Source organism: Alosa sapidissima, chromosome 6 (assembly GCF_018492685.1).
Source record: "Alosa sapidissima isolate fAloSap1 chromosome 6, fAloSap1.pri, whole genome shotgun sequence".
NCBI lineage: Eukaryota > Metazoa > Chordata > Actinopteri > Clupeiformes > Clupeidae > Alosa > Alosa sapidissima.
The window spans coordinates 30,060,969-30,087,382 of record NC_055962.1 but is presented as its reverse complement, the minus strand read 5'-3'; the positions used below and the strand labels follow the sequence as shown (position 1 = coordinate 30,087,382).

Genomic DNA, 26,414 nt, shown 5'->3' with positions numbered 1-26,414 from the left:
TTCCTTCATGTTAAAGAATAATTTGGCCCTTACTGCTAAAACTATGCACAAATTATTATTTTGTTCATATTCACTTAGACTTGGAACAAAATAGGCCCAGTTTTTTTTTATTTTATTTTATTCTTGTAGGCTAGGCTATATGAGAAAAGGCCAAGATTGTCTTAAGCACTGTTTTATTTTATTTCGGTATTGTCTTACCTCAACAATAGGCTACAGCTCCTTGAAAACAATCAGATATAACTCTATAAATCTATAAAGTCTATAAAAATGTATTTGGTTGTTGTTTTTGACTGAAATGTAGACTATTCTTTTTTCATTTCAATACAGTATATGATACAAACCTCAGTTTAGATAATCATATTCACACATTTGTTTTTGCTTAATTGACATGACCATGATAATTGATAATATAAAATGAATGTGCACCTTAAGCAAATGATAAAAAATCTTTCAGAATGCTTTCCATTCTTCAACTGCATCGAATTGTATCGAATCGTGTCCATGTATCTAGATGTGAATCGTATCGTCTTACATGAGAGATTCACATCCCTAAGACATACCATACCTTTGAAATCATTGGTTTAGCCTAACCATCTACATTGATCAAAGACTCCTAACGTTACTTCCTACTTCTCCTAAACTTTACAAACTGACTGCTGATGCTGTTTACTGTCAGGAAACAATGTATGTGGGCCTACCTTTGCTGTAAATAAATTTCTGTATTTTTCCAACTGCATTTTTTTTATGTTTGCAGGCGTTGCTCTTACTGCTCTTTCGGTTTCGAATCTATAGCGTCATCCCCTCTCATTGCTGATTGGGCAGGTAGTCTGCCGACCGATGGAAACGCTAGTGACCTGTCGTGTTCCAGACTAGTATCCATCCCTGAAAGGAGATCTAATGTGGGCGTGTCCAGGTTATATGGAATGTGCTATATAAGTAAACTTGTTTTTATTGCTGTTAATGGTTTGGTTTATCTGTAATACTTACAGGTTATTGATATCTTCACAGCATTGCTGTGTTGTCCAGTTTCAGACTCACACCAGTACACTCCCCTATCCCATACTGAAGTGCTGCTGCTGCTGCATGTGGGTCCAGCTTCTGATCTCCAATCACGAGGACAGTCTGACTCCTCTTCTCTGTCTGTGGACCATCTCAGCCTCCATCCAGTAGAGTTGTCCCGCACCTCACAGCTCAGAGAGAGAGACTCAGATTCAAACAGCTGAGCTCTGTTGGGTCTGATGACCAGAGAGGCTGGAGGAGACAAACCTGAGATGCAGACGAGTAACAGGTGAACTTAAGATTCAGAGTCAGTCAAGAAACAGTCTGAAACTCAGTGGAGTTCAAACTGAGACAAATGAGCACCTGTAGGAGTGTTTTACTCACCTGTGACCCAGAGAGACTTCACATCGCTGAAGTCTGTCTGATAGGTCGGATCTCCTCCCTCTGCTCTGCACACATAAAGCCCAGTGTGTTGAAGAGCAACAGGGCTGAGAGTGTAGGAGCCTCCAGCTCCTCTGCTGCTGTCTGAGAGGAGCATCACAGAGTAAGTGTTCCCTCTGTAGCGAACATCAGCTGAGTTCCGTCTATGAGGAACAGTTTTGGAGGGAACTGCTCTGTACCAGAGGAACGTCCAGTTTAAGGAGGTGTGTCTAACCTCACAGCTCAGAGTCACTGAGTCTCCTTCAGCTGGCCAGCTGTGTGAAGAAACTCTGAGAACTGGATGGGGTCTCACTGTTGACAAGCCAAGAAAAGTGTTTTGAAAAGAAGTGTATTTATTAAACTGGTCTTAACTAATTCAGTCAGTGTTGGGAAAGTTACTGAAAATTAGTAATTAGTTACAGTTACTAGTTAACTTCTTTCAAAAGTAATTGAATTACCTTACCAATTACTGTATATCAAAAGTAATTAGTTACTAGAGAAAGTAACTTTTGAGTTACTTTTAAGTCTGCTTTTAAAATGTCAATATGAACAGTACTGAAGTCACACACACAATAAACCTAATTTTTAGACCTATTTATTGTAGTTTCAACGGGCCTTCAAATCAATAGCCTTGTGCATGAGTTCTCAAACTTTTTCCGACCACAAAACATTCTACAATGCATGAAGGCTTCCCTGACCTTGTTTTGTGCCACCCTCACCATCTAGGTGGTTTGATAGATATGTACACCACACTGCCTACTGCTTGCCTTCTACTACTACTAGTATGCATGGTGGTGCACTGACACTGAATTCTGCAATATAGTAAGTTATTATTATCATTATTATTGCAATCCTATTGGCTACATGGAATGAGTTCAATGGGACAATGTGAAACAATGTTAAATGGCTTATTTTCAAAGCAGTTATTGTCTGCTCACACACACATACAACCTTAGGTTATCCTCATCCTGCTTTGAACACAGTTGTATTATATAGCATTTTAAGCACCACCAGTTTGGGAAAAGCCTGCGCTTCACAAGTGCTGACCTACCGAAATAAGTTCTAATGCGCATCCGAGGGTTTGGGGTTGTCGCGCACTATGCAGAAGGTTACTCTTCGGCTGATAAGGTGTTCCAGAGAGAAGTTGCATGTTCTGTCGCAGACAAATGAATCCATAACACCACGGACGTCAATTCCGATGTAAACATACTGTGCAAATAACTCAAGTCGCTGTAGTATGTACGGTAGGCTATTTGGAGGTTTCTTTATCTGGTAAGTGAAATCTGCATTTTCCTCTCGAGTTAAACGTGTGCTTGCTTGTGCCAAGGCTATATATAGGCTACTGTATGTAGGCCTATTGGTGTTGTGGCGTGGCTATGTTGTAAGAATGAGAAATTGATATAACGAGGCTTTTGCGCAATAGGCGAAAAAGAGCAGAGATAAAATAAACAACAATGCGCTTTTACTGTAGTGGAGCTTACGAGATGGAAACGAAAGGGAAAAGGCTTTTAAGATGCCCATTTAAATTGTAGCCTAATGCACTCGTGTGTGTTTTAGCATAAATACAAAATAAGGAGGAATGTGAGGAGGCTCCTATTAACTGTAAAGAATGCATCTGCAATCTAAACATGTACACAATCGCTGAAAACACAGCTAATGTCGGGAGACGTTAGATCAGAAGCAGCAAATGTGCATCTGTCATCTTGTCTGCAGTCGTTCATTCAAGATCAACAAAGTAACGCAAATAACGAACTCTTTGAAATTTCAGTAATTGTAATTGCGTTACTTGATTTACAAAAATACTTCGTTACATGCTCGTTACCACTAAAAGTAGTGGAATTACAGTAACGCGTTACTTTGTAAGGCATTACTCCCAACACTGAATTCAGTACACATACTGTAACCCCAAGTTGCTCCGGGGACAATGTGATTCCTTGTAATATAGCTGACATATGTAAGTCACTTTGGTCAAGAAGTGTCTGCTAAATGTAATGTAATGTAAAGACAAAGATGTGTCAGGCCATGATGCTGCGAGACAGCAAAGATGAAACAGTACGCCAGGCAGGCATTGTGGTCAGGACAGGCCGCTAGTGGTCAGCTAGTAGAGCACTGACAGAGGCAGAGGTTTGATTGCATCATCCAGATATTGTGGGGACAGTAGCCCAGGGCAGGCTGGGACAAGGTTGATCCACTAGAGTGAGCTGGAACAATGCCGATCCAAAATAGCGGCGTACCATGGTGCAGATGGAGGTTCGAAAGGCAGGAGAGAGCACTGCAACAGGACGAAAGGGAAAAGGGATCTTGGCTTCAGCAAATGACTGGGAGATGAGGGCCGAGCTGAAAAAGCAGCTAAAATTCTCAGAAGAGATAGCCCATACAAGCCTTAGACCAGACATTTTCCTTTGGTCTAAAGGTACCAAGCAGGTGGTGCTCATAGAGCTAACAGTGCCCTGGGAAGAGAGGATGGAGGAGGCACAGGAGTGTAAGCTCAAAAAATACCAAGACCTTGTCCTCAAAAGCCAGCAAAATGGATGGAAGGCCTGGAACCTGCCCGTGGAGGTCGGCTGCAGGAGCTTTGCTGGGCAGTCACTCTGGAGAACCCTTGGATTATTGGGGATCGAAGGTCTGGCCAGGAAGCGGCTGGTAGGCAATGTCACCAAACAGGCGGTAACAGCATCCCGATGGATCTGGATACAGCGGGATGTGTGGTGGCGGAGCCAACCTGGGGAAGGATTAACAACTGCAGAGGCGAGTGATGGTCAGCTGGGGTAGATCCAGGACGCTACTCTGATAACCGGCTGTAGCCACCCAACTCTTGTTCAGGTATGCGGCCAAGCCCTTGACTTGGCTCAGGGAGGAGGACGCCCCTGCTAGGCATAGTCCCGCTGGTGCCTTGGAAGGGAAGAAGGAGAGAAGAGTGGAGAGAGCGATGCCGCTGGCCCACAGGTGTATGGCAGGGTACCTGTAAAGGTGAATCCGGTGCGATGATCCACATCATATTTTGCATATATATCCTTGAATTTCAATAATCGCATTACATTTTGAGGGACTAGTTTCTCAGCAGCGGCGGAATTTTACTTGCTCCTGTTAGTAGTACTGCGCCGAAAAGAGAAACAGAGAAGCGCACTCCAATGGGGATACCTAGTAGTAGCCTAAGTAATATCAGTCCGCCACTGCCGTTACTTATATGCCTACAACCAACTTCAGGGGAAAAAGTATAACTATTTTAAATGTGATGCAAGGGTAGTTTTATTTCTAACACTATTCTATCAACACAGACATTTTCATCGATAGTCTGGCATTATAATTTATTTGCCTCAGGTGTACTGAGGAGTGGGTAAGACTGTTTTTAGTGGCAGGCTAACATATACTGTTGACTTGCGCTAGCCTAGCACCTACGAACTCTGCAACTAGAAGGACTGGATGAAACATGTTGAAAATGGTCTCGGCTGATAAATATCACACTTGCTAACTTGGAAATGATGTCCAAAATCCTGAATCACTCCTTTAATGACGTTTTGTTGGGCATTATAGTTAATTCACATGAATCTCTTTTAGTGATGTGTATTGCCTGTGTGTTGTGTGTTATCTAAAATATTGTGTGTATGCATTAATTCATTTATATCGGTACATGGTTGAGACCGCTGATTTTAATGGGGGCTGTTTAGCTCAAACGGGAGATTCCTCTGTAGCGAGAGGTCATGCCAAAAGACCTCAGAGGTATGCCTAGTTATGCGTGGGCATCGTCCCTGTGATTATTTCTTATTTTGCCTCAGTGTTTTATTTCTTTGTTTGTCATCATTGTTTTGTTTTTTGTCTAAAACAAATAATAACAAAAAAAAAGCCTTTTGACTACAAAGCAGTATTTGTTACATCCTTCAATCTGACCAACCATCCGCTCGGGAGCACTCCTTTACAAGCCTTAAAAGAGGTACTAGCTATGCAGTGAGACAAAGAACTTGTATAAATATCTTTACTTCGGGAGCGAAGAGTTTATCCAGAGACAAATGAGCAGCTGTAGGAATATTTGCTCACCTGTGACCCAGAGAGCCTCCACATCGCTGAATTCTGTCTGATAGGTTGGATCTCCTCCCTCTGCTCTGCACACATAAAGCCCAGTGTGTTGAAGAGCAGCAGGGCTGAGAGTGTAGGAGCCTCCAGCTCCTCTTCTGCTGTCTGAGAGGAGCAACACAGAGTAAGTGTTCCCTCTGTAGTGAACATCAGGTGAGTTGCGTCTATAAGGAACAGTTCTGGAGGGAACTGCTCTGTACCAGAGGAACGTCCAGTTTAAGGAGGTGTCTCTAACCTCACAGCTCAGAGTCACTGAGTCTCCTTCAGCTGGCCAGCTGTCTGGACAAACTCTGAGAACTGGACGCGGTCTCGCTGTTGATGAACAGTTGGAGGTTTATATAAAAAAACGAATGTTTGAATGAATAAACCCATCTTCATATCTGATTGCAAATGATCCGTCATACTTACAGTTAAATGTAATGTTGACAGCATTGCTGTGTTGCCCAGATTCAGACTCACACCAGTACACTCCCCTATCCCATACTGAAGTGCTGCTGCTGCTGCATGTGGGTCCAGCTTCTAATCTCCAATCACGAGGACAGTCTGACTTCTCTTCTCTGTTTGTGGACCATCTCAGCCTCCATCCAGTAGAGTTGTCCTGCACCTCACAGCTCAGAGAGACAGACTCCGATTCAAACAGCTGAGCTCTGTTGGGTCTGATGACCAGAGAGGCTGGAGGAGATAGACCTGAGGCACAGTGAAGAAAGAGGTCAATTTAAAGGTCCTATGTGTAAGAACTTCTCCCATCTATTGTTTAGGGATTATATTGCAACCTAACTACGGCAGCTGTCACATAAAAAACATAACACCCAATTCACACCAAAGAGCCGTGTCAAGACGAAACCGTCGCAGAAGGAGTTGCAGCGGTGTGAATTAAATGGTGCACGTCATTGCCAGCTGTTGCAAGCTGTCGCAAAGCATTTAACGTTACCATATCTAGTTGCAGCTCATCTCATTGCGAATCTACCTACAGTAGATGATGGCCCTAGTTCCGGACTCCTAAATAGGTGTCAAAACATTAACTTTTTTTGTTTTGTCATTGCTTGTGTGTGATGCCAACGAAACACACTTTCGGACATGGATTAAATAATTTAATTTTGCCTGTTAACCGAGCTTCTTATACGTTAGCACAGTAAACTGAAAGTGAATGGGAATGGCTAGTGATGTTCGCTAACTAGGTAGCAGCTAAGGACTTTGGTTAAACTTATACATTGTTGCAAACTAACCTGAAATAACATACATTCAGCAACTCACTGGTAGTCTGCTAGTTCTAGCAAAACTATAGTAGGTTAGTTTATCAACTGTCTCTGGGTCTAGAGCACAGGTGGCTATGCTTTGCTAAAACAGTGACAGATCACAAACAAAGTTATATTTTCTCTTTATTTGTTTCGTTGGAAAATACAATGCCAATGTCGGAATGTTAGGAAGACATGTAGCTTGTAGAAAATGAGTTCATAACTTACATCGCTGAATGTAGGGAAATTCAGCAGATGAATCCAAGAAAGTTTTTCTTTGCATGCCAAAGACGGCACTGTATTTCACAAATGTCCCTAGCCGGTCACCATTATTTTAAAATGGCACACGTAGATGAAGCGATTATAAACGCTATGTATATGTAAATGCCTATATCTAAGCCCATAGGTATGCTTCGAATTAGTGGTGGTGGTAATTAACCAGGAATGAGGCCACATTTATGAATGGGAAATGTTACAATAATATAGCAAACAAACAACTGAAAACGTTCCACACTGTCCCTTTAAGATTCATGGTTAAGGGCCGTTCATACCAGGAATGATAACGATAACTAAAACCATAATGATAAAAGCGTCCACACTGACCAATTTTAAACAAAGTCTCTCCTTGTGTTGAATGTGATGGCTAAAATGTGATTAGTTCTGATTGGCTGTAAGCTTTTTATCGATGTCACAATGAATCGCTCTGAAAGTGATCCCCAACAATATCATTCTTTATGTCGTTATGGTTTATGTGTGAACGTCGTCATTCATATTTACAAGAACAATATTTTTTATAGTTCTCATTCTTGGTGTGAACGGCCCTTTAGAGTCGGTCAAAAAACTGAAACTCAGTGGAGTACAAACTGAGACAAATGAGCACATGAAGGAGTATTTACTCACCTGTGACCCAGAGAGACTTCACATCGCTGAAGTCTGTCTGATAGGTTGGATCTCCTCCCTCTGCTCTGCACACATAAAGCCCAGTGTGTTGAAGAGCAACAGGGCTGAGAGTGTAGGAGCCTCCAGCTCCTCTGCTGCCGTCTGAGAGGAGCATCACAGAGTAAGTGTTCCCTCTGTAGCGAACATCAGCTGAGTTCCGTCTATGAGGAACAGTTTTGGAGGGAACTGCTCTGTACCAGAGGAACGTCCAGTTTAAGGAGGTGTGTCTAACCTCACAGCTCAGAGTCACTGAGTCTCCTTCAGCTGGCCAGCTGTGTGAAGAAACTCTGAGAACTGGATGGGGTCTCGCTGTTGATGAGCAGTTGAAAGAATTTCATAAAAATTTGTTATGAAAAAAAATATTATTTAACTAAAAACATATACAGAGAACTGTTTGATAACTGATGATCAATAAGCCTTCATTTTTCTGCTACACAAATTTCTCTTACATACTGTACTTACAGTTAAATGTAATGTTGACAGCATTGCTGTGTTGCCCAGATTCAGACTCACACCAGTACACTCCCCTATCCCATACTGAAGTGCTGCTGCTGCTGCATGTGGGTCCAGCTTCTGATCTCCAATCACGAGGACAGTCTGACTCCTCTTCTCTGTCTGTGGACCATCTCAGCCTCCATCCAGTAGAGTTGTCCTGCACCTCACAGCTCAGAGAGACGGACTCCGATTCAAACAGCTGAGCTCTGTTGGGTCTGATGACCAGAGAGGCTGGAGGAGATAGACCTGAGACACAGATGAGAAACAGGTGAACTTAAGTGAGTTCATACTGAGACAAAAGAGCAGCTGAAAATATTCCCTTACCTGTGACCCAGAGAGCCTCCACATCGCTGAATTCTGTCTGATGGGTTGGATCTCCTACCTCTGCTCTGCACACATAAAGCCCAGTGTGTTGAAGAGCAGCAGGGCTGAGAGTGTAGGAGCCTCCAGCTCCTCTGCTGCTGTCTGAGAGGAGCTCAACAGAGTAAGTGTTCCCTCTGTAGCGAACATCAGCTGAGTTCCGTCTATAAGGAACAGTTCTGGAGGGAACTGCTCTGTACCAGAGGAACGTCCAGTTTAAGGAGGTGTGTCTAACCTCACAGCTTAGAGTCACTGAGTCTCCTTCAGCTGGCCAGCTGTGTGAAGAAACTCTGAGAACTGGATGGGGTCTCGCTGTTGATGAGCAGTTGAAAGAATTTCATAAAAATGTGTAATGAAAAAAAATAGGGTAAGGCTATTTCACCCCTTATTATTTAACTAAAAAACATATACAGAGAGAACTGTTTAATAACTGATCAATAAACATTCATTTTTCTGCTACACAATTCTTTTCTTTCATACTTACAGTTAAATGTAATGTTGACAGCATTGCTGTGTTGCCCAGATTCAGACTCACACCAGTACACTCCCCTATCCCATACTGAAGTGCTGCTGCTGCTGCATGTGGGTCCAGCTTCTGATCTCCAATCACGAGGACAGTCTGACTCCTCTTCTCTGTCTGTGGACCATCTCAGCCTCCATCCAGTAGAGTTGTCCTGCACCTCACAGCTCAGAGAGACGGACTCCGATTCAAACAGCTGAGCTCTGTTGGGTCTGATGACCAGAGAGGCTGGAGGAGATAGACCTGAGGCACAGTGAAGAAAAAGGTCAATTTAAAGGTCCTATGTGTAAGAACTTCTCCCATCTATTGTTTAGGGATTATATTGCAACCTAACTACGGCAGCTGTCACATAAAAAACATAACACCCAATTCACACCAAAGAGCCGTGTCGAGACGAAACCGTCGCAGAAGGAGTTGCAGCGGTGTGAATTAAATGGTGCACGTCATTGCCAGCTGTTGCAAGCTGTCGCAAAGCATTTAACGTTACCATATCTAGTTGCAGCTCATCTCATTGCGAATCTACCTACAGTAGATGATGGCCCTAGTTCCGGACTCCTAAATAGGTGTCAAAACATTAACTTTTTTTGTTTTGTCATTGCTTGTGTGTGATGCCAACGAAACACACTTTCGCAACACAACTATAGCAACAGACACTCCAGAGGGAACCACATGGCTGAATGAAAGAGGTATCCCAATAGGGGGTAATAAAAAGGAGATATATCAAGGTAAATATGAGTTATACTTAGAGTATGTTTATTGTATGTCACTTCTGAACCGCTTGTAATTCATACCGCCGACAAAATAACTGGATTTTTTTAAATGTAATTAGTTGTAATTTGTGATTATTTATTGCTAACTCTAAAACTAACACTATCAGGCTAATCAGGCTTGAGATTTTGGAGGGAAATGGGGAAAATGTCTTTTCAACAACCGTCTTTTCCACAACTATCTCCATGGTTGTGGTAAATACAGACGGTTGTGGAAAAGACATTTTGCATTTGAAATTTGACATTGTCAGGGCTAAAAAGCAAAGTAGTTTGCCTATAGTGCTAAAAAATGTAGTGTAGAAACATGATTTGCATATTATGACCTAGGGAATGTTATTAATTAAAGTCTTTTATTGGTTACAACTAAGTCTGACATAGTCTCTCTGCTGTTCCTTTAAGATGGCACCCCAAACATCAGCAGAGAAGGCCAGACTATGCAGGGAAATACTAAAATCTGATCCAGTAAAATATGCTGAGTTCCTAAGGAAAGACAGAGAAAGATATGCAAAGAAAAAACAACAAGGATTAGTTAAGACTGTTGCAGACATGTCAGTGAGAGACCAAAAAATGATGAGAAGACAGTGGCGAACTAAGTAACGCAACAGACGTAACAGATTTAAAATGGTCTCAGCAGCAGAGAGGTTCCTGGAAGGGGTAACATTAGAATTACGTTTCCGAGGAACTGCAAGAGTGGGTTTGATCAGGGGCATGGAACTCGGCTTAATCCAAGGATTCCAACGGTACCTCATTTATGAAAATCGGGCACACAGATCAAAAGTTATCTGCATTAACGCAACATCCAATAAGCCAAAACGCATAAATAACGTGGTTGCTATGCTGGTTGCTAAGGCAATCATGCTGGTTGCTATGGTGGTCGCTAGGTTGACATTACAGGGGTGGTTTCTAGGTTGTTGCTAGGGTAATTAAAATGGTTGCTAGGGTACTGGTGGTTGCTATGCTAAATAACACAGTTGCTATGGTGGTTGCTAGGGTTAAAGCCAATCAATAGGGTGATTCAACTTCATGTAGCCGCCTGCAGCCATCTTAAGCTGACTGCATAAAGTGATTATTTTAAGAGATACATTTTCAAACCAGAACTGTGCATAGGCCATGGTTAAAAACGTATCAGAATCTCAGAAATAATCACGTAATGCAGCAGGGCTGTACGTTAACTTTTTTTGCAAGTAGCACTGGTGCTACAGAGGTTAAAAGTTTTGTAGCACCAGCCACAAATTCTGTAGCATCGATATAAAACCTCTAAAATCTCTAAAAACAATCACAAGTAGGGCAGTTCATCAATTGTGTTTGGGATCTAGGCCTTCTACAACTGGATTGATAAAAGGTTGTGTAGTTGCAAACATCTCACCTGGCTACATTGTGTTTGAGATGAACAAAAGCTATTAGCATTGGTTGTTGTGTTTTTGTAAAAACAAAAAAACAATCCCGGAGAAAGCCCACTACTTCTGCTACAACACTGAGTCATGCCACATGCAGAAGTTTTCTGATGATACTGCAATTGTGGGGTGTATCAGGAACGGGCAGGAGGAGGAGCACAGGAGCCTGGTGGAGGACTTTGTGCAATGGTGCAAACTCAATCATCTTCAACTCAACACTTCAAAGACCAAGGAGATGGTGGTGGATTTCCGCAGGTCTAAGCCCACTCTGCTACCAGTCCACATTGATGGGGTCAATGTGGAGGTGGTTAGCACCTACAAGTATCTGGGTCTCCACCTGGACAATAAACTGGACTGGTCAGCCAACACTGATGCACTCTACAAGAAAGGGCAGAGCAGGCTGTACTTCCTGAGGAGGCTGCGGTCCTTCAATGTGTGCAGCAAGCTCCTCAGGATGTTCTACCAGTCTGTTGTTGCCAGCGTCCTCTTCTATGCAGTAGTATGTTGGGGAGGAAGCACAAAGAAGAAGGATGCGGGGTAAAGAAAGCTGGCTCTGTAGTGGGAGCTGAACTGGAGTGCATCACTTCACTATCTGACAAAAGGACCCTGAACAAACTGATCAACATCTTGGACAATGAGTGTCACCCACTCCACAGCACTATTGTTAAGCAGAAGAGCCTGATCAGCTGGAGACTTCGCTCACTGCCTTGCACAACAGACAGACTGAGAAAGTCATTTGTCCCCAGGCCATTGAACTGTTCAATGCTTCACTTAAGGGAAGAGGAGAGATAGACTTCTCTGCATAGTCTGTCTGCCTCTTCACCCCCTCCATGTTTGGATACTGTCTGTCCACTAGCCACTTTTACCACTGTCTTTTGCCTCACTGTTTGCGTGCTATATTAGCACATTAGCACATATGCATAACCCCTCCCTCCATACCACAGCCGAACTGTGGCCACACTTATACCTTTCTTAAAATAAATAGTTAAATATATAGATATATAGACTTTACTTTACTTTATTTCTGCATTGTTGCACTGTTGGACTTACTCCATGACCACTATCACCATTGCACTATCACCATGACACTCATTCACACAGAGCACCTTACCCTACCTTACCTTAATATTCACAGAGAATCACCGGCTCAGTCCCTGCCTCAGTCATTGCAAGCGCCTCTGATTGATTAATCACCACTATGTGGATACTGTTTTTAGAATTGATTTAGATTAAGTGTTAGTATAATTTGTATTTTAGTATATTTGGCATATTCTTTATCTTCTACTGTCCTTATTGCTTAGTTGTGTTTTTATATTATATACTTTAATTACTCTTTCTGCTGTTAAAGAATGTGTTTGTGTTGTCTGTATGCTGCTGAGACCTTGAATTTCCCCTGGGGATCAATAAAGTATCTATCTATCACTATTGTTCTTGTTAAGTTTTCTTATTATTATGTCTTCCTATTCACCCACTTTTTGTATGAGCTACTGCTCCTAGACTGTTTGAGCTATCGACGCAGTTCCAACTCCAAAAATTCAGGCCCGAACCGGTGCAGTTTGCTTGTCACTTTCGTGTCACTGGCCCTTGTCGTTTTCGCGGTATTCCCATTTTTCTGCGTTTTTTGGCCCCATTGAAATGAATGACGCAATGCTGGCCCTTTATGTTGGCCCACCAGTACCCTAGCAACCATTTTAATTACCCTAACAACAACCTAGAAACCACTCCTGTAATGTCAACCTAGGCAGTGAAAGACTTGTTTTTATGACAACATGATGGAGGTTTTTTATGAAGTTCATGAATTGTTTTATGAAGATTGTTCTGACAAAATGAGGATGATGTTTTTTATGATATTGTTTTGTATTAAAAATACATCTGTGAGACATATTGCATGAGTTATATTTTACTATCTTTTATATTTTTACTAGAGATTTTATACTGAAATGTATTTTTCACCATATCCCGTCTTTTCCACAACTCCTTGTCTTTTCCACAACCACACATTTTTTAAGGTAAAATGTTTAAAAATAATAGTTTTATGGTAATGATGGTTGTGGTGTTTGTGCAGTTGAGGGTAAGGTATATTGTATTAGTTTAAAAATATCAGATTTCAAAATGGTAAAAATGTGAATGAATGGTTTCAGTGACCTATTTTTAAGCGTTTCTTAGTGTTAACTTAATAATATCATAACAGTTACATTTCTGAGATATAAATAAATGTAAAATTGGGAAAGATGTGAATGTGATGTTTAAATATTTGCTGTTATACATATATTGGCTTTAACATTTTTGCTTTAAAACACATGTTTATCTCGGTGATGGAAAATTACAATTTCCTTGCTGTGCTTAGACAAAATGGCAAAAAATATATATTATTCAATTAAAATCAGCATAGCCAGCTTCAGGGCATGTATCTAGACAGAATGGGGAAACAAAGTATGGCAATAATATTTGAATACAAAATGTTTCATTTTCTGAAAATCTTTTGGTCAAAAAGTACCATAGTTGAAGATTTATGTGTGAACGTCGTCATTCATATTTACAAGAACAATATTTTTTATAGTTCTCGTTCTTGGTGTGAACGGCCCTTTAGAGTCAGTCAAGAAACTGAAACTCAGTGGAGTACAAACTGAGACAAATGAGCACATGAATGAGTATTTACTCACCTGTGACCCAGAGAGACTTCACATCACTGAATTCTGTCTGATAGGTTGGATCTCCTCCCTCTGCTCTACAAACATAAAGCCCAGTGTGTTCAAGAGAAGCAGGGCTGAGAGTGTAGGAGCCTCCAGCTCCTCTGCTGCTGTCTGAGAGGAGCTCCACAGAGTAAGTGTTCCCTCTGTAGCGAACATCAGCTGAGTTCCATCTATAAGGAACAGTTCTGAAGGGAACTGCTCTGTACCAGAGGAACGTCCAGTCTAAGGAGGTGTGTCTAACTTCACAGCTCAGAGTCACTGAGTCTCCTTCAGCTGGCCAGCTGTGTGAAGAAACTCTGAGAACTGGACGGGGTCTCGCTGTTGATGAGCAGTTGAAAGACTTCCATAAAAATGTGTTATACAAACAGTTTTATTCTGTAAGTAGAACAATTACAAACAAATAAAATAAAATGGAAATTATTTTTGATCGATCTCAATTTTTCTTTCATGCTTACAGTTAAATGTAATGTTGACAGCATTGCTGTGTTGCCCAGATTCAGACTCACACCAGTACACTCCCCTATCCCATACTGAAGTGCTGCTGCTGCTGCATGTGGGTCCAGCTTCTGATCTCCAATCACGAGGACAGTCTGACTCCTCTTCTCTGTCTGTGGACCATCTCAGCCTCCATCCAGTAGAGTTGTCCTGCACCTCACAGCTCAGAGAGACGGACTCCGATTCAAACAGCTGAGCTCTGTTGGGTCTGATGACCAGAGAGGCTGGAGGAGATAGACCTGAGGCACAGTGAAGAAAGAGGTGAATTTAAGATTCAGGGTTAAGGGCCGTTCATACCAGGAATGATAACGATAACAATAACCATAATGATAAAAGCGTCCACACTGACCAACGATAAGCAAAGTGTCTCTTGTGTTAATAATTTACTCACCTGTGACCCAGAGAGTCTCCACATTACTGAATTCTGTCTGATAGGCTGGATCTCCTCCCTCTGCTCTGCACACATAAAGCCCAGTGTGTTGAAGAGCAGCAGGGCTGAGAGTGTAGGAGCCTCCAGCTCCTCTGCTGCTGTCTGAGAGGAGCTCCACAGAGTAAGTGTTCCCTCTGTAGCGAACATCAGCTGAGTCCCGTCTATAAGGAACAGTTCTGGAGGGAACTGCTCTGTACCAGAGGAACGTCCAGTCTAAGGAGGTGTGTCTAACCTCACAGCTTAGAGTCACTGAGTCTCCTTCAGCTGGCCAGCTGTGTGAAGAAACTCTGAGAACTGGACGGGGTCTCGCTGTTGATTAGCAGTTGAAAGAATTTCATAAAAATGTGTTATGAAAAAAAATAGGGTAAGGCTATTTCACCCCTGGTACAATTAGCAGTGTATGCTATTCGTACCCTGGTGCAATAAGAAGTGAATTCTATTCGTACCCCGGTGCACACAGCAATGTGTCCTATTAGTACCCCGTCTGGTACAAATATCAATGTATGCTATTCGTACCCCGGTGCACACAGCAATGTGTCCTATTAGTACCCTGTCTGGTACAAATATCAATGTACTGTATGCTATTCGTACCATGGTGCACACAGCAATGTGTTCTATTAATACCCTGTCTGGTACAAATATCAGTGTATGCTATTTGCACCCCTGTGCATTTATTCTGGCATATTGATCACACAATGTAATAATAATTAAAAAAAAACAAGCAACATGTTTTTTTGTTGTTACGTAACAGGGTGTGAATAGCTCAGCTGTGTAACAGACACTCTGAATAGGGTATGCTGTTTGCATCAATGTATAGTTAGAAGTGGATGCTATTCGTACCCTGGTGTTTATAGTACTGTATGCTATTTACACCCTGGTGCATGAACTAGCTAATTGTTGCAATCAAAACTTCCGTTTGAGAACCGATTTCTTGTTCAAATTGCGCACCTTCTCTCCAGAGACGTTGGTACACATGCACACTCACTCTACCAAAATGCATTACACAGGAATCAAACCCCGGTCTCCCACATGCTAACCCTTGTCTGTGACCACTGCACTATCTTCTTCCACAAGCAAATGGTGTTTGCAGGTAACCTTATAGTTTATCAAAGTCAAAGTCAAAGTCAAAGTCAGCTTTATTGTCAATTTCTTCACATGTTCCAGACATACAAAGAGATCGAAATTACGTTTCTCACTATCCCACGGTGAAGACAAGACATATTTTACCAATTTAAGTCCACAGACAAACATAACATTCAAGTAAACAAAAAAGTAAGTAAATAAGAGGGCACATATAATAATGAAAAAAATAAGAGCAGCAAAATTTGGTTGAAATTGTGCATAGACAGTCAATAAAATACTAGTGCAAAGTCAGGCCAATAAAAGGCTTGGGTAGTTCTGTTTGACCTAAGTAAGAAAGAAAGTGACATAGTGGTGCAAGTTATGTAAGAGCAGCAGAAGTGTTGTGTTTTCAGGACAACAACAACAAGTTGTAAAGTGTACAAGTGTGCAAGTGTGCAAGTGGAGTAGTGCACGCGGCCATTGTGGGTCCAATGTCCAGGATGTTATGTAGCTGAGGTGGAGGGGGGAGAGGAGGGAGAGAGTTCAGCATCCTTACAGCTTGGTGTATGAAGCTGTTGGTGAGTCTGGTAGTGCGGGAGCGCAGGCTTCTGTACCTCTTCCCAGAGGGCAGTAGATCAAACAGATTGTGAGCGGGGTGACTTGCATCACTCACAATTTTGGTCGCCTTGCGGGTGAGGTGGGTGGTGTAAATGATGTTTTATAAACAAAGTTCGGGTGGAGCCTTCGGGATGATTGACAGCAATTAACTCACCCACTGCCGCCGCAGGGTAGGCCTATTTAAGCCGACCTCCTTTTCCATACGTCACACGCTCCGACGTTCGCGAAATCATTCAGTCTGCGTATCGTTCGCATTGACAAGACAGCTCTCATGGAACTGGAAATCCACCCAGCGCCAGCAAGGCGTTGACCCTACCCACTGGACAGTGGCTCGCATCCGCAGCACTCTCCATTCCCGCGGCATCGCGATGCCGCATGTCGGATAGGAAGTTCCATCTCCTCCGCCTTCTAACGCAGTCGGATAACCCGGTCTTTTCGCCCTCCCGCTCCCTCACTTTGTTTTCCTCCCCAGACCAGGAAGCAAGCTGCTCCTTCTGGCATCCCGACGCGGTTCCTTCCGCCGGCCATTCAGCCGGACGAAGCACACACCACCAGCCACCTCGCGAACCGGGCACGCCGACAGCACTTTCCGGCACCACACGCTTCAGAGCGTATCATTTCGCTGCTTCAGCCACAGCCACTGCCACGTCAGCGGCTCAGGCCCATTCCCGCCGCATCTCCGCCGTATTTCCGGGTCCAGCCCCACTTTTCCAGACGGCCCCGGTAGCGACAGCGTCGCTACTCCCCCCCCCCACTCCTTCTTTCCCTCCCCCATCCACCTCCCCTAGCCAGGACTCGGTCCAGGCCTGCCCCACCTCCAGTCGTTCCGACGACTGCTCCCTCCCTCCCCCCTCTCCCCCTCCCCTTTCCATCCCGGGAGCCACGTCTGTACAGCACGCCTCAACTCACGAAGCGTCAGCTCGAAGAGTCACCTCACTAGCTCCCCATCTCTCTTATGAGTTAGCGAGCACCTGGTCTTAGTCGGCGCCGATAGCGACAGCGTCGCTACTCCCCCCTAACCCTCTTTCCTTCCCCGTCCCACTTCCCGCGACCCTGTCCCAGGTTGCTCCCCTTCCGGTCGCGTCAGCGACCGCTCCCTCCCTCCCCCCTTTTCTCCCTTCCCATCTCTTCCCCGGCTCCGCGCTAGACCAGCCCGCAGCAGCGGGTCATCAGCACTCCGCGAGTGCTTCGGACCACGACGTCCCGTTCCGGCAGCAAAACTATTCTTTAGCCACAGCACAGGCCCTGCCACCGCCTCCTCACGCTGCAGCATTCGAACCACCACCCGTCACAGCGTCCACCAGGAACCTCATCTTGTCAGGTGCAGACGTAGACCTTTCTACCATTCTTCCCTCCCTTCCTATTCCCTCTCATAACCGGGATCTAGTTTGCGGCGAACTGGTTTTTCTCTAAAAAATTCTGGCCCAGCATCAAAAAACCCTGTCATTTCCCGAGTTCACCATAGCTTTTGCCAACTACACAGAAGTCGTCTGTTTCGTGTTCTCCAGTCGACGCAGATGACTAAGCTAAATGACTACCCGGCCATCATCGCCGGCCTAGCCGTATCCTACGGTGGAGCTCATTTTCATACGTAGGCTACCACCGGCTGTTTTCAGCAAAATGCGCTGCCAGAGTCGGCCTCTGGAACTAAAACCCCTACTGGGGCGGGCTCGACATGGAGCTCCATAACCGCGTTTTCCTAGGACTTAAGCCATCTCGTCCCCTCTGCAATAGCCCCAGTCACGGCGCGGTCGAGTGTCCACTAGTCAACTCATTCCCCAGGGCCGCCCTTTCATCTCGCATCTCCTAAACCGCGCTCAGCAACCCCATCTCTCGAAGACGTCGTATCTCTAGATGCCCAGTGTCTGGCCGATATCAAACTCTGGAGGATGTTTAGACGAATGGAATGGTCTGTGCATGTTCTACGACGACTGCCAATCATCTCCAGAAGAGCTCCAGTTGTACACCGACGCAGCCCCCTCAACAGGCTTCGGAGGCTTTTTCAAAGGGCGCTGGTTTGCATCCCCGTGGCCACTAGAGTTCAGAGAGCTAACCACTGGAAACGAATCGTCAGCCGTGTTCGAACTCTACCCCGTAGCCATCACGGCCCTACCTGGGGGAATGAGTGGACCTCCAAGAGTGTGATAATCCACAACGACAACGAAGCCGTAGTGCACGTCATTAATAACTCGAGCTCAAAATCGCCTGCGCTTTCCCCTCTTATTAGGCGTCTAATCTGGATAGCAGCCAGCTACCAGCTTATTATAAGAGCCGCGCACGTCCCCGGTTGCCACAATGGAATTGCTGACTCTCTCTCTCGTCTTAAATTCCAGAGATTCAGAAGCTCGGCTCCAGAGGCGGACCCGTACCCTACTCCACTCCCCAGCCTTTCGGAGACCATCTTCCCATAAACCACCCCCTCAGCTATCTTCAGCCCATCACGGCCGACCTAGCCCTTCAAGCCCTCGCACCCAGGACCATGCAGTCCTACTGGACTGCCTGGTCGTGCTTCAAACAGTTCCACGCAAAGCACTCACTACCATTTCCCAGTTTCGATGCAGTCACCATATCATCATTTATCACCTACGCCCACACTTCACTCGGGATCAAAGTTTCTTCCATTAGAGTCTACCTAGCTGGCATTCATTTCTTCTACAAACGCCCCCACGGCTCCGAATGCCCCTTCTCCGACACCAGGATAGGCTTGTTAATTAAAGGTATCCGTAGGCAACATCCAGTCCCCCAAGACTCCCGCCTTCCCATTACCTCAAGCATTCTCGCCACCTGCCTCGCTACCCTTCGCAAAGGGTTCATGTCACCGCATTCCGATTCCACCATCTCCGTTATGTTTCTACTGGCCTTTTTGGGCTGCTGAGATGTAGCGAGTTTACATGCCCTTCGTCTCTCTTCATTCCCGATGTCCACCTGTGCATCGCAGATCTAGAGCAGCTAGACCAAGACACCATTCGATTTACCATCAAACAGAGTAAAACCGATCAGTCCCGAAAAGGACACTCCATATCCATTTAACTCCGCCTCAGATCTTCAGCTTTCCAATACCTATCTCACTACATCTCATATCGGTCAGCTCAAGCTTCGTCTACTAGCCCGCCCTTCGTGTCAGACGAAGGGCTACCCATCACTCGCCACAGATTCGACACTCTTAAAAACCATTCTAGTCAAATCTGGTTTTCCCGCGGATCGCTACTCCGCACACTCCTTCAGGATAGGAGCTGCCACAACAGCTGCGCTCAACGGCTTATCGGAGCAACAAATTAAAATACTGGGCCGTTGGTCCTCGGATGCCTACCAGTCTTACATCCGCTCCAATCTAGCGGATTTACGACTCGCTCAGCAAGCACTTATGTAGTTGGTAGCGGCCTTTCTCTGTGATCTTTTGGGGTGCAAGCGGTCATCGCTCTATCGCGATATCCGCTCCAGGCACTCCAGGACCACGGACAGCTACCTTGCCAAACACGCACTTCTCCCATACATTCTAGTCTAGCTGAAGCAATCATATAGAAGGGCGAACTAGTGAAATGATGTTTTATAAACAAAGTTCGGGTGGAGCCTTCGGGATGATTGACAGCAATTAACTCACCCACTGCCGCCGCAGGGTAGGCCTATTTAAGCCGACCTCCTTTTCCATACGTCACACGCTCCGACGTTCGCGAAATCATCCCCCCTCCTCCCCCTACTCCTCCATTTCACCAATTGCCCTGTTACTCATCCTCCTTACACAGGGGGGTGCAAGCGGTCATCGCTCTATCGCGATATCCGCTCCAGGCACTCCAGGACCACGGACAGCTACCTTGCCAAACACGCACTTCTCCCATACATTCTAGTCTAGCTGAAGCAATCATATAGAAGGGCGAACTAGTGAAATGTCCTTCAGGGAGGGGAGTGAAGCACCAATAATCCTTCCAGCTGTGTTCACTATGCGCTGCAGGGCTTTCCTGTTGTATTCAGTGCAGCTTCCGCCCCACACAGCGATACAGCTGGAGAGGATGCTCTCAATGGTGCCTCGGTAGAATGTGGTCATGATGGCTGGTGGAGCACTTGCTCGCCTGAGTTTCCGCAGGAAGTACAGGCGGCGCTGAGCTCTCTTCGCCAGTGATGCAGTGTTGGTGGTCCAGGAGAGGTCTTCGCTGATGTGCACCCCCAGGAATTTGGTGCTGCTCGCTCTCTCCACCACAGCACTGTCGATGGTCAGTGGCAGGTGTTGGGTGTGACCTCTCCGGAAGTCAACAACAATCTCTTTGGTCTTGCTGACGTTCAGCAGGAGGTTGTTGTCCCTGCACCACGTGGTCAGATGGTCGACCTCCAACCTGTATTGAGTCTCGTCGCCCTTGGTGATGAGACCCACCAGAGTTGTGTCGTCAGCAAATTTCACTATGTGATTGTTGCTGTAGGTTGCAGTGCAGTCATGCGTCAGCAGGGTGAAGAGCAGCGGACTGAGCACGCAGCCTTGGGGGGCCCCTGTGCTCAGTGTGATGCTGCTTGAGGTATTGTTGCCAACACGTACTACTTGAGGCCTCTGACAGAGGAAGTCCAGTAGCCAGTTGCAGAGGTAGGTACTGAGTCCCAGTTTGTCAAGTTTGCAGATGAGTTGTTGTGGTATTATGGTGTTGAATGCAGAACTGAAGTCTATAAACAGCAATCTCACATATGAGTCTCTTTATAGGCCTGAACGTCATATTCACGAAAATTTCTGTTAACTAACAAACTGACAGTTGTATGTGTTCACTGAACCAAGATTATGAAAATAAAACACAACTTTTCAATCTAAAACTTAATCTGAACAGATATTAGTGCCGAAACCTTTCAGAATTCTTCACTTTCTGCTGACGAAAAAACGTATGTCCGCCATGTTTTTGTGCACGTGGGCAACAACTTTTTGTTGTTATGTCACAGGGTGTGAATAGCTCAGCTGTGTGGCCAAGGCTATTCGTACCAGGGGTGTAAATAGACACTCCGAAAAAGATATTATTTAACTAAAAAACATATACAGAGAACTGTTTAATAACTGATCAATAAACATTCATTTTTCTGCTACACAATTTTTTTCTTTCATACTTACAGTTAAATGTAATGTTGACAGCATTGCTGTGTTGCCCAGATTCAGACTCACACCAGTACACTCCCCTATCCCATACTGAAGTGCTGCTGCTGCTGCATGTGGGTCCAGCTTCTGATCTCCAATTACGAGGACAGTCTGACTCCACTTCTCTGTTTGTGGACCATCTCAGCCTCCATCCAGTAGAGTTGTCCTGCACCTCACAGCTCAGAGAGACGGACTCAGATTCAAACAGCTGAGCTCTGTTGGGTCTGATGACCAGAGAGGCTGGAGGAGATAGACCTGAGACACAGATGAGAAACAGGTGAACTTAAGTGAGTTCATACTGAGACAAAAGAGCAGCTGAAAATATTCCCTTACCTGTGACCCAGAGAGCCTCCACATCGCTGAATTCTGTCTGATAGGCTGGATCTCCTCCCTCTGCTCTGCACACATAAAGCCCAGTGTGTTGAAGAGCAGCAGGGCTGAGAGTGTAGGAGCCTCCAGCTCCTCTGCTGCTGTCTGAGAGGAGCTTCACAGAGTAAGTGTTCCCTCTGTAGCGAACATCAGCTGAGTTCTGTCTGGAAAGACATGCTCTTCTGGAGGGAACTGCTCTGTACCAGAGGAACGTCCAGTTTAAGGAGGTGTGTCTAACCTCACAGCTCAGAGTCACTGAGTCTCCTTCAGCTGGCCAGCTGTGTGAAGAAACTCTGAGAACTGGACGGGGTCTCGCTGTTGATGAGCAGTTGAAAAATGTTCATAAAAATGTGTTAAAAAAAACCCAAATAAATAAAAATATATATGCAGTTAAGAACAAAATGATTCAACCCCCTGGCAAATATTTATTTAATGCTGATTTTCTCTCTTTCTTTTTATCAATATGTTTGGTCTGACTGAAAATGACACTGTCACATGCCAAATGTTTGTAAGACAATGTGGGAGAAATATGGAATTAAAAAAAAGAAGCATTTTCATCTTTTTTTAACATTTTTATAAAAAATAGCATGTCCAAATTTGTTCATACCCTTTTTAAATAATCAATGGAAACATCTTTATTTGCATTCACAACAGGGGGCAGCCGTGGCCTACTGGTTAGCGCTTCGGACCTGTAAGCGGAGGATTGCCGGTTCGAACCCTGACCAGACACCATATTTCCCTCACAGGATCAAAAGATCTTATACAACTCTCAAAATGGTTCTTATAATATCTACCAAGCCTCTCCATGTCTCCACAATGATTCTAGACCACATCTTTTTAACAGCAATCCGGGTTTTTCAACCAGGGGGACCTGGTGACCCTCTCAAAGTAAATGGTAACACTAAAGCAAGAGGCTGCACTGAGATATTGAAGATCAGGCAGTGTGCCAAGAGATCTGCCCCAATAGGCATCATTGGACCATTAAACCATACAATGATCCAAAACATACAGCCAAACAAGGCAAGAAATGGTTAACAGAGAACAATGTCAACATTTTAGAGTGGCCCAGCCAGAGTCCTGACCTCAATCAGTCAAAAAAGTTAGCACAAGGCCAAAGTGATGGCAAATCGTCCCTGCCTCAAAACCCAAATTGCTGCTAAAAAGGTGCGATTTACAATTATTGTGGAGACTTGGTACTGTAGGTATTATAAGAACCATTTTGAGAACTTTGATGGCAAATAAAGATGTTTCCATTGATTATTTAAAAAGGGTATGAATAATTTTGGACATGCCATTTTTCATAAAAATTTAAAAAAAAGATAAAAACGATTATTTTTTTGATTCCATGTTTCTACCATTGTCTTACAACCTTTTGGCATGTGGCAGTGTCATTTTTAGTCAGAACAAACATATTGTTCAAGAGAAAATCAACATTGCATCAATATTTGCCAGGGGCATGAATAATTTTGGCCAAAACTGGTACTGCAATCACTTTCAAATTATTGTGGAGCGGTGTATCCCCTCCCCCTCCCCCCTGACTCGAGGTTGCCAACCCGGATGCCGAAACACTACTGACTTCGTGATTAGTAGATAGGTGGAGGGTGGCACATCAGGCCAAAACACAACATGACGTGACAAAACACAACATCAGTTTACTTTTTAAATGACAATATCCTGGCCTGGCCGGAAGTATTTGAAATGAACATGATTTTTTAATGTCTAGTGACATATCAGGGCCAATTTATGATGAATTGAAATACATTTTTAACATACGGTTCCTGTAACTAGAACACATACACAGAGGACTGAACAGGACTGAACAACACACACACACACACACCACCTCTAGGTAAACGTTTCATAAATGTAAACGTTTCATAATCATACGCGTTTTACTAATATATGTTGTCAAGTTACCTTCAGTGTGGCCCAGTAGAACAACAGAAATTGTCCCTGTTCAAATAGAAGTAGAATTTCCAGTCATATAACATCTTGATTCACTCACGGACAGTTAGTCTTTTCAAATATAGTAGAGCTCAGAAGGCAGTGCAGAAACAATTTTGAGTATTTCTACGTTTATTTTCCTGTGGAGTATGTTATATATGGGTCATTAACACAGTCAATGGATTCATCCTAATGCCCAACATTTTTATTGTTAGACGGTAGCATCGTGTTTATTCAAGTTGAATATGAATCAATAGTCGGAGACGGTTAATAGGGTGGGAGCCATTTAGGTCATATTTTATGAATAAATTGGGTCTAAAATATATATTAAGCATTGATATTGGTGTAAGGTTGTCATACTTTGCATTATTGTTCAAAATTTACTCAATAAAGTAAATAAAGAAAATAACAAAAAGTTTATATCGGAGACACAAAATGTACCATGAATTATATAATGACCCACGTACATATAGCCATCTTGTGATTTATTATGACCGCCGCTAAAGGGGCATGTAGGAGGACTTGATGAGCCTAGATATTGCCATTACAACGTGATAATATGGGTTAATAGTTCTTCAGAAAAAAAATATTAAGTCTCTTAAGAAGAATGATATATTAAAGCTGGTTAAATATGTCATCACATATACAGCAAACTGAAACTGGTTTTGCCCTACTGGTCAAAGTTTACAGTAGTACACAGACAGTCCTTGAGCTGGGCAGTAGGCTACGATTCAAACCCACATCCAACTTAGAGTGCAGGGTCCCCACGGATCTTGGAAAAAGTCTCAACACAGGAACACATGTTGAATCATATGTCAACATCAGAATAACAAAAATCAGTGGGACTATAAAAACGTTGGTGCAAAAAGTGTCCATATATTTTTTTTTAAACCCCTACGCATCGTGCCTATGTGCTTGCATTTCAATATAAACAATTTAGATAGGCTATAGCAGTCTCCAATTTACAGTGGTGTATGACCTAAACCTCAGAGGAAGTAACGACTGCCTGTACTAATAAGTGTCCTAAAAGAAAGATGCATTGAAGCATTGGCACACTGATGATTTCAATGAGAGGTATGAGGCTAAACAAGTATTGTTAAAACATTTCATGCATTTCAGGCCATTTATTCCAGCACATTGCAATGCATGCTTTATTCAGACTTCACTTGAATTTCAAAAAATAACTTCATATTGTTTTGATAGATGCAGTGATTTTATATCAAAAATGTTATCCTACGCCATCAGTTTGATCATAACCATCTTGGCTTTATGGTATGTAAAGCAATACCAAAAATGGCAAAAACCTAAATTTCCCACATCCAAGCAGTGATATTAAAGTGGGGATTTTCATTAACTTAATGCATGTGAAATAACCTGTTTAGTCTACACTTATCATCCAACAACAAATAAGACAAATGAATAATGAATAATAGACTACCCATAATCAGTGTGAGGATGCTGTGAAGAATGTTTTTATTTTATGAAGACAGGTTGACAGGTATATTTATGTTAATTAATACATTCAAATGAGTGAGCACATTAGATGGTAGCCTATCAATTGATCTAGCCGGTGTCCCTGTTCCTAAGTTAAAGTAAAATCACAGAGAGATGAAAGAAAGGCACAGAGACATAACTCACATAACAGCCGAAACGATGCAGAGAGCTCCATGCTGTAACAGGAATGACTGACCCTGTTCTCACACGTATCTACTGTTCTCATAAGTGACGTAAATATCTAGTCTACTTGCTGTGGGCCCATTCTTGTCATACTTTCGGACGATGGACTTTTTTTTATTGCTGACCCTCCTGATGGTAAACACTGTATTCAAAAGAAACAAGATAAAGGAGTTGGACTGGATGAAAAAAACTGGGAGTGAACTCGATCTAGAACTAAGAAAATGTTTTTCTCGTACAAAAAAGACAGTCGGCTACCACTAAAACAAAAGAGCCTGTGTTGCATTATTCAGCTGTAGTAACATGGTATTAAGACAAGACAAGATTTGTACATGGATGTGATTGTGCAAACCAGGGCTCTAGCTTTGATATGATAAATCACTTAAGGAAAAAAGCAGTATTTTAGGTACATGAAAACATATTAGGTACATGACCATCAGAGATTCTTTTAGTACTTTTTGGCAGTGACCTTAGACTCATCAGTCTCTGAGGCCCTCTGCTGGCCATTAAAGATACTCTACAGCCTCCAGGTTCTCTTGGACTGACTTGGGTTTCATCTGAATCAACCTACCTGCTTACAGACTATATCATCCACAGTTGAAACATCTGTGGTACTTTTGTCCTTTCCCCCTTAGTCTGAAATTCATGTCACCTATTATGTTTTGGTCTCAGGTAATTCAGTTTCAATTATGAGGACCACCCAAGACAAAAGTTGTATTTTGTCTTGGGTGAACAACAATAAACAACAATTTGATAACTTATAAGGGTTTAGAGATGCTCTCTGCAAAAAAGTTGGTCTTCTGGCACAACTTACCCCATATGTGG

The 26,414-nt window shown here is 43.6% G+C and overlaps 1 protein-coding gene across 5 annotated transcripts in view; it reads right to left on the bottom strand.

Annotated features, from left to right (window-relative positions):
* The window catches only part of LOC121711906 (Fc receptor-like protein 5), a 29,695-nt gene extending 4,050 nt beyond the window's left edge, over positions 1-25,645 (bottom strand). For 3 of the 5 annotated variants that reach the window (XM_042095781.1, XM_042095782.1, XM_042095783.1), the window contains exons 1-15: positions 25,554-25,645; positions 23,889-23,924; positions 21,936-22,286; positions 21,579-21,857; positions 14,780-15,127; positions 14,349-14,627; positions 13,864-14,211; positions 9,004-9,282; positions 8,484-8,831; positions 8,127-8,405; positions 7,626-7,973; positions 5,899-6,177; positions 5,455-5,802; positions 1,384-1,731; positions 988-1,266 (exon numbers count right to left, since the gene is read on the bottom strand). In XM_042095781.1, coding sequence (XP_041951715.1) covers positions 988-1,266; positions 1,384-1,731; positions 5,455-5,802; positions 5,899-6,177; positions 7,626-7,973; positions 8,127-8,405; positions 8,484-8,831; positions 9,004-9,282; positions 13,864-14,211; positions 14,349-14,627; positions 14,780-15,127; positions 21,579-21,857; positions 21,936-22,286; positions 23,889-23,924; positions 25,554-25,635 — 4,231 coding nt within the window. In that variant the 5' untranslated portion in view covers positions 25,636-25,645. The remainder of the gene's footprint in view (positions 1-987; positions 1,267-1,383; positions 1,732-5,454; positions 5,803-5,898; positions 6,178-7,625; positions 7,974-8,126; positions 8,406-8,483; positions 8,832-9,003; positions 9,283-13,863; positions 14,212-14,348; positions 14,628-14,779; positions 15,128-21,578; positions 21,858-21,935; positions 22,287-23,888; positions 23,925-25,553) is intronic. The other 2 variants (XM_042095785.1, XM_042095784.1) reach the window with 2 other exon arrangements.
* Positions 25,646-26,414: the final 769 nt, after the last annotated feature.